Below are 7,216 nucleotides of genomic sequence, written 5' to 3'. Positions count from 1 at the left end.
GTGTGTGTGTGTGTGTGTGTGTGTGTGTGTGTGTGTGTGTGTGTGTTAGACAACTCACAAGCTCTTCGTCCTTCAGTGAGGTCCGTGTGGCCAGGGATTGCGTGAGTCCGGCCTTCCTGGACTGGATTATGGACTGGCAGAGAAAAGGAGAAACCGATCAGACTCTTTAAAGACTAAAAAAAAATTTGAATCGATCTTAAATAAGAAAGTTTCAGTAAATTTTAAATATGAAATAAATCTATGTAAAACGTGCATCGATGCTGCTTTTTCAGGAAAATTGTCCCCATAATGTAGGAAAAACAAGGCCAAACCCACGCACACAGACAGAATTGTGACGTTAACTTGGACTGGTTTGTGCAAAGTGCTCTGAAGCACAGGAAGTTGATTAAAATGTTTATTTCTTGAAGTCAAACGCTGCATTGTGAGGGAAACTGAGAAAGTATCGACAGAAGAAATGTTTGCAGAACCATTTGACCAATCTGCATGCCTGCATAGGCTTATCTCCAGTCCAAGAACTGAGCAGAATAAAACGCGTCGGCACAGCCAAGGCCAGCTCACAGTTAAAGACAAAACCAAACACTGGAGCCTTTAGCAGCTGAAATCTCTGCTGTGTTTTACTCACCATCGCCTGGGCGCAGAGAGACAGAGAACAGCAACATTCGAAGACAACAAAAACAAGAGAAAAAAAAAAAACAAGCATTAAAGACAAACAAAACAGGTTTTCCTCTGGAAATTTATCCCTGAACCAAGAAAACTTTAACTAATTGAATCAAAGGTCACCTGCTGTATTTTATGAGTTCAGTCAATGTAATGTCAGATTAAAGTGCCTGTGACATGCATATTCTTCATTCAAAATGTCAAAGAAAACATCTTTGTATTTAAGAAAGTTGGAATAACACACACGATTTAACCCAGTTTGTCCCAAAACTGGCATACTTTGTTTTGAACTTGGCTCAGCCATAGTGAAACAGGAAGTGACATCAGAGGGGAACTCATTAAGAAAGAAAACTCTCTGGTCTTTGTTTATTGAAACTATATTATTTGAACTCTGACTCGTCTTCATCTCTCTGATAGAGACTCAAAATAATCTTAAGAAACATCAGATTCTTCTCTACAGTCTGTGTTGTTAGCTGTTGTAGCAAAGCTCTGTTCACATGACCCTCCCCTTTGACATCACTTCCTGTTACTTCACAGGCAAATATCTCAACAAGTGTTCATCTCAGTGACACAAAAATTGTTTTGCAATATTTTATTGATGTCTTGTTTCTAAAAATGTATTCATATGTATTACAAAAATTTGGCGTCACAAATTGTGTTTCCATCCAGTTGTAGAGTGAATTTTATTCCAACTTTTCAAAATTCGCAAAAAATTAAATAAATTAAAAATTCGAATCTTGACTGTTTCCATCTAGTTTCCCTCTCGACTGTTTGATGTGAATAAACAAGGCTACGCAACGCGTGATTACGTCAGATGAGGCTACGCAACGCGTGATTACGTCAGATGAGGCTACGCAACGCGTGATTACGTCAGACGAGGCTACGCAACGCGTGATTACGTCAGACGAGGCTACGCAACGCGTGATTACGTTAGACGAGGCTACGCAATGCGTGATTACGTCAGACGAGGCTACGCAACGCGTGATTACGTCAGACGAGGCTAAGCAATGCGTGATTACGTCAGACGAGGCTAAGCAATGCGTGATTATGTCAGACGTCGGCGACAAGCTTTGCGGTAGTAAACAGGAAGTGAAACTTGCTAACTAGCAGAGGCTAATCATCTCGGGAAAATGGAGCAATTTAACGGCTTAACAGCTAATTTAACGTTTCTTTCGCGAATTAGAGAGAGAAATGTTCTCGTCTCTTCGTCAGTCCACACGTACCTGTTGTTGTTGTTCGCAGCCATGTTTTCGCACGTTTATGATAACATCCGGGACGAGGCAGGAAAGCGGAAACAGCTGAACGTCACGTGAGGTAAATATGCGCTACGTCAGAATTTATTCAGCAAACGTGTTTCCATCTCCCGTTTTGTGCATTAACTACTTTGCGAATCATCCAAAAACCACCTCAAGAGAGCGTAAAAACTTTCTAGCGAATTGAGGATTTTTTATTAGAATTTTGCTGTTTCCATCCGACTTTTTTTTTCGCATTTTTAATGTGACACTTCTAAATGCGCATCAAAAAGCCTTGATGGAAACACGGTTACTGATACTTTAAAAAGTAGTTATGGACGGGTTAATGAGTAAACTCACCAGTTCACTAACGAGAGGGATGGGCCTCCTCTTGCGGAGGTCTGGCATGCTATCGATGCCAAAAGGCGTGCCTCCCCTGTAACAACAAACAAAAAGAAAACAAACAAATCACAGTAAACGCCGCACCATTCTCTCAGCATCACACAGGAAAAATAAATTAAAGACTTAAACTGACCCTGGCTTGGCCCACGGGAGCTTTGCGGGGTCACCATCTTGGTCTTGGCTCTGAAATGGTAGGTCACAGGTCATTTAGCGGTTTGAATCCTGGACGTCCGCTTTAATAAGAGTGGAGCATGCACATGCACAGAGATGAGATGAAAAGCAAATAACAGAACCGCCAGGATGAAAAAAAGTGTTGGTTGAGTTTCAGTTTGCATGCCAAGAAGGGCCTTTCAATCAATCTTTCTTCCTTTATTCTCTTTAGTTTGCAAAAAGAAAACCAGCAGGAATGAAAAAGAACATTCCGAATTTTCTGATACTATTGTTAACTTTGGTTAGGACTCTTTTGTGTTCATTCTATATGAAGCATTTACTTCAAATCAATGAAATCGATATCAAAACAACAACAAAAAATCCACATAAAAGAGAGAAACTTCATAAAACCAGCATCTTTAACAATGTTTGAATGTTTAATGTAGATAACCACAAAAGAGGTGACCTGCTCTCTGTCTTGACTCCCATCTGTAAAACAGCACGAGAAAGAAAAAAAGACAAGAAAGACAAATGGTCATTGATTGGTTGGACTCAAGAGAAACACCCAGACAAACGCTGGATGCTTCAATCTGTCAGACACGTTGGGCTTTAAAAGCATCACTGAGTTTTCCCACATAGACAGGGTCTGAGGTCATAAATGTTTCATTAATGTGGATAATTTGTCATAAAGATGGCTCCTGATACCTCCTCTCTATCCTCGGCCGTTAATGTCAGACTTGCTTTCCGAGGAGGTAACTAATGTTTTGTAATTTAGTAAATGGATACTGTTGACACTTTGAAGAGAAGCAAGGGACACTAACGGCAGCTGATACGTCACACACAAGCAGGTACAAAATTAGTGGTGTCCCGATACCAGCATCTTTACAAGTACTCACACAAAAAGCTCCGATACTCGAAACCGATGCCAATACTGGTGTCGATACTCCTTTACTTAGTTAATTAGTGTTACAGTTTACAATTTGTCAGTTCCATGTTTAAGAAATATATACGAGTTGAAAAAAAATCCACACAACCCTGGCTGTGTTTGCTTTGAGCAGAGACTTGCCTCGATGTAGGCAGGATCATATAAAAAATGCACAGTCTTATTTTTTTATACTTGCAACACAACAACGGACTACACCAAACTCAAAGGAAACGTGTCAAAGACTGTACCGGACCACCCAGAAAAGACGTTAATGATAAAAGGGCAAGGCAACATAGAACAGCAAGCTAATGTAGCTAATGTTAGCTTGTTGTTGCTTGGAAGTTTGCTACAGTTGTATAATTGAAGTTGTCTGAAAAAACGTTACAGTTGTTGTAAATGATTCAAGTAAAGTTTATCTTATTTGTGTGATGTGACCTGGCCCAAATCAATGAGGTCATGATGTACTTGGTATTAGCTAGTACCCAATTTAAAGAATATATTTTCTGTTTGAGGAAAAACTGGTATCGGGACACCCCTATACCAAATTAGGATTTCAGCAGTCCATTTGGTACAATAAAACCAAGAGAACTGTTGATAAAATGGCTCATTTGTTACCAAAGATAGTCCGTTTTTTTAATGACCCACAAAAGCTGGGTCACACTAAAGATATGCCATCACAAAATGGGTTTGTATCTCTTTTTTATCTCACACTAAAATTTACAAACAAAACCCACATAAAGCAAAACCATGCAACTTAAAATTATGCCCTGGCTACCTTGTTCCGAGTCATCCTGAGAGAAGGTAGACATGCTGACGAGGCTTCTTCTAGACTCCCTCTTCTCCCGCAGTATCTCCTGAAAGGTCCGCACACACTTCAGCTTATATTCATCCAGCTGACTTAGTTCTGTGTCGTCTTCCTCTGGTTTGACCTCCGGGTCTACAGGAACATCTGCGGCAGGCTGCCGTGGCACATTGGCTAGTCCCGGTTCTTCCACTGCAATGGATTCGTTGACCATGACGGAGGTCGACAAGGATTCGGCTGTTGTGTGCTGTAAGAGCTGAGCCTCAAGATTTGCACCGTCAGGAACCTTTGTAGGTTCTTCGGTTGAGTTCTCTGCGGGTTTCTCAAGGAGTTCGTCAGGTACTGAAGTGTCAGGCCAGACTGTGAAAACTTCAGGACACGGAGACATCATGTCTAAACTTTGGCAAACTTTCATAGACTCCAGTTTAAGGCTGTTTTGGGTTTCTTTTAGCACAGACACCGTAGAGAAAGTATGTGATTTGTCTAATTTGGGAAATTCCTCAAAAGCATAACCATAAGTAATTACATCTCCTCTTTGAGTTGCACCAGATGCTTGTTTAATATTTGCCTCGTAGCTCAAAGGTTTTGATGGCCACTCCATCGTATGCAGGCCAGAAGGTTCTGAGATTTCAAAGTCTGTCTGCTCTTCAGGATTTACCGCTCCGGGCACTTCAAGTTTGCGTAAAGCACCCCGCAAAGCAGAGCTAAAATCAAGTACAGCGCGTCCAAAACGTTTGACAGTAAAACCGTCAGCTTGAAATTCTACACCACCAGGATGAGGAGGGAGATGATTTCTTAAGCGTTGATCAGTCTTTTGGGGGAACGTCCTTTCAATGTTATCCCCACTTGAACTTAAGGACGTCTCTGTCCACGTCACTGCAGGAGACTCTTCATAGACTAAATAGGTTTCAGTTTCACAGTTTGTTGTGTAGCTCAGATCATTTGTTTCCTCAAAGTCAAATTCCTCTACCTGACCGTCTTCTCCTTCAACCGAATAGTAGCCTGAACTTTGAGGGTAAGATACATCAGTAGAATATCCCACAGAGTTTTCAAGCTTGGTACCCTTCAGATCATGAACACTCTGCCGGCTTTGAGATCGTCTTTTATGAGACTGCCATTCCTCTCTGCTAGAAGAGCTGGCGGGTGAGTTGTAATGCTTTCCAGAGCTAATGGAAAGATGTTCTGAGCTTTCTTTGGAGGACTTCTGCGATGTAACAAATGCTCCAGCCCCTCTGTAGTGGTCCCAGCTTCTAGCTCCTTCACAGTAAAGAGTACTCTCACTGTCATCCCCCTCCAGATCTCCATCCCTGAGGTAAGAAGTTTCTTCACGCCACATTGATCCCCTGGTTTGTGGTGGCACAGTGTTAGTCCAAATTTCCTTCCCATCCCTAACCCCTTGCTCCTTCCTTACATGACTCGATAACAATCTGTCTAAATCAGACTCAGACTTGGAACTGTGGCCAGAAGACAACGAACTAGTGCTTACACAGTCTTGGCCATCCTGTTGCTCAAGAAAGCAAAAGCTCAGTTTTCTCGCTGTTGCACCTTCTGGTATATCTGAACTATGGTCAGAGGTGTCATCAGGTTCTTCCAGTTCCTGATGGTCTACCGATGCAGGAAGTTGAGACGTACCTTTTTCTGTTCGTGTTTGCAGCAGTTCTTCATGTGTGTTGCAGTGCTCATTGCATACAGGAGGAAAATAGTGAGATCCAGACTTTGGTACCGTGGTACCTAAACTACCATAAGCACTGGCGGGTCTTCTGCGTGCAGATGGTCCATCTTTGCACCCCTTCCCGGACCAAGTCCCTGAAACTCCTTTGTTGCTAGAACGAATGCCCTCAATCTCCAACAACACGGCATCTACACAGGAGGACACCTCCTCCACAGATCCACGCACCGAAGTCAGGTAGTCCCTGAGGTCAGAGATCTCCTCCTGGATCTTGTTGATCCCCCTCAGCTCTTTCAGGATGTGATCAATGACGGCACTCGAGGCCTCTTCTTTATCTTCGTCCTCCTCCAGAAGCGTATTTGGCAGGGCTCTGTTGAAGTCCAAACAGTCACCAGCAGAATATGGTCTTTTGGGTCGACTGCGAGGCGAAGGGAAATCTTGACCTCCAGGTGCAAATCTCATCCCGTTGACCTCCGGGCTATAGTGTGGGAGTGGCTGCATTGGTTCAGGAGCTTCTCGAAGTCCACTCTCAAATGATATTCGTTTTTGACTGGACGGTCTGCAGCTTTTATGCTTAACGGTGCAGGGTATCCTTATACATCCCTCTCTGTTCAGCTCGACTTCTCCAACACATGAAGGTTGTGACGCCGCTCTGTGTTGTTTAATGATCGATACTGTTGGGGGAAAGGCTTCAACCCTCGGACTGACCTTCGGATAAACACTTCTGAGCTCCTTTCTACTATCGTGCGCCTCCCGCTCCTCTCCCTGTTCGCTGTAATAAGAGTGAGACTCAGGAACATGGTGGTCTGCGGAACCTTGCAAAAGGCGGTGAATTTTCCCACGTATGACCAGCGCCACCCTTGGATTCGGAGCCCTTTTTTTAGGCGGGTGAGTTTTGGACTTTGCCCCTCCTTTGGGGGGAACTCCTGCTCCGTGTTGTCCATTAAAACGATTCCTGGAGAACATTTTTCACAAGAAAGCATCAAGCCCTCATCTACGTCCTCACATCGTCGGTGGGGCGTACGGTCAAAAATCTTGTGGAATCATTGTTAAATTTTAAAAAAAAGGTTGTCTGAGGGTTATTCAGCCCAACAACTCGACTTGTCCATGACTAAAGTGAGAAGATAAAAAATACAATAATTAGAAAAAACAAAATACTCACTAATATCCTGCCACCTTCATTACTAAAAAGAGAAAGATATCTGAGGGATTATATTGCATTTACAAAAATCAGATTTTTCTGAAGATGGTGAGGATTCGTTATTTATGCCACCACATTTCCTCTGTTTGCCCTCAAAACTGAAACGACAAAACTGCAACTGACTTGATTAAAAAAAGTTTTTTATCGGTACTTCTCTAAATTTTTTAATACTTAAATT

At 42.5% G+C, this 7,216-nt stretch overlaps 1 protein-coding gene across 1 annotated transcript in view; it reads right to left on the bottom strand.

Annotated features, from left to right (window-relative positions):
• The window catches only part of LOC106525446 (uncharacterized), a gene marked incomplete in the record, with an annotated part of 101,552 nt that overhangs the window by 52,270 nt on the left and 42,066 nt on the right, over positions 1 to 7,216 (bottom strand). The window contains 4 exon segments of the mRNA XM_014019699.1: positions 59 to 133; positions 623 to 628; positions 2,250 to 2,325; positions 2,425 to 2,474. Coding sequence (XP_013875153.1) covers positions 59 to 133; positions 623 to 628; positions 2,250 to 2,325; positions 2,425 to 2,474 — 207 coding nt within the window.

This window comes from Austrofundulus limnaeus, unplaced genomic scaffold (assembly GCF_001266775.1).
Source record: "Austrofundulus limnaeus strain Quisiro unplaced genomic scaffold, Austrofundulus_limnaeus-1.0 Scaffold226, whole genome shotgun sequence".
Classification (NCBI taxonomy): domain Eukaryota; kingdom Metazoa; phylum Chordata; class Actinopteri; order Cyprinodontiformes; family Rivulidae; genus Austrofundulus; species Austrofundulus limnaeus.
The sequence above is the reverse complement of the archived record's forward strand: the minus strand, read 5'-3'. Positions and strand labels throughout refer to the sequence as shown.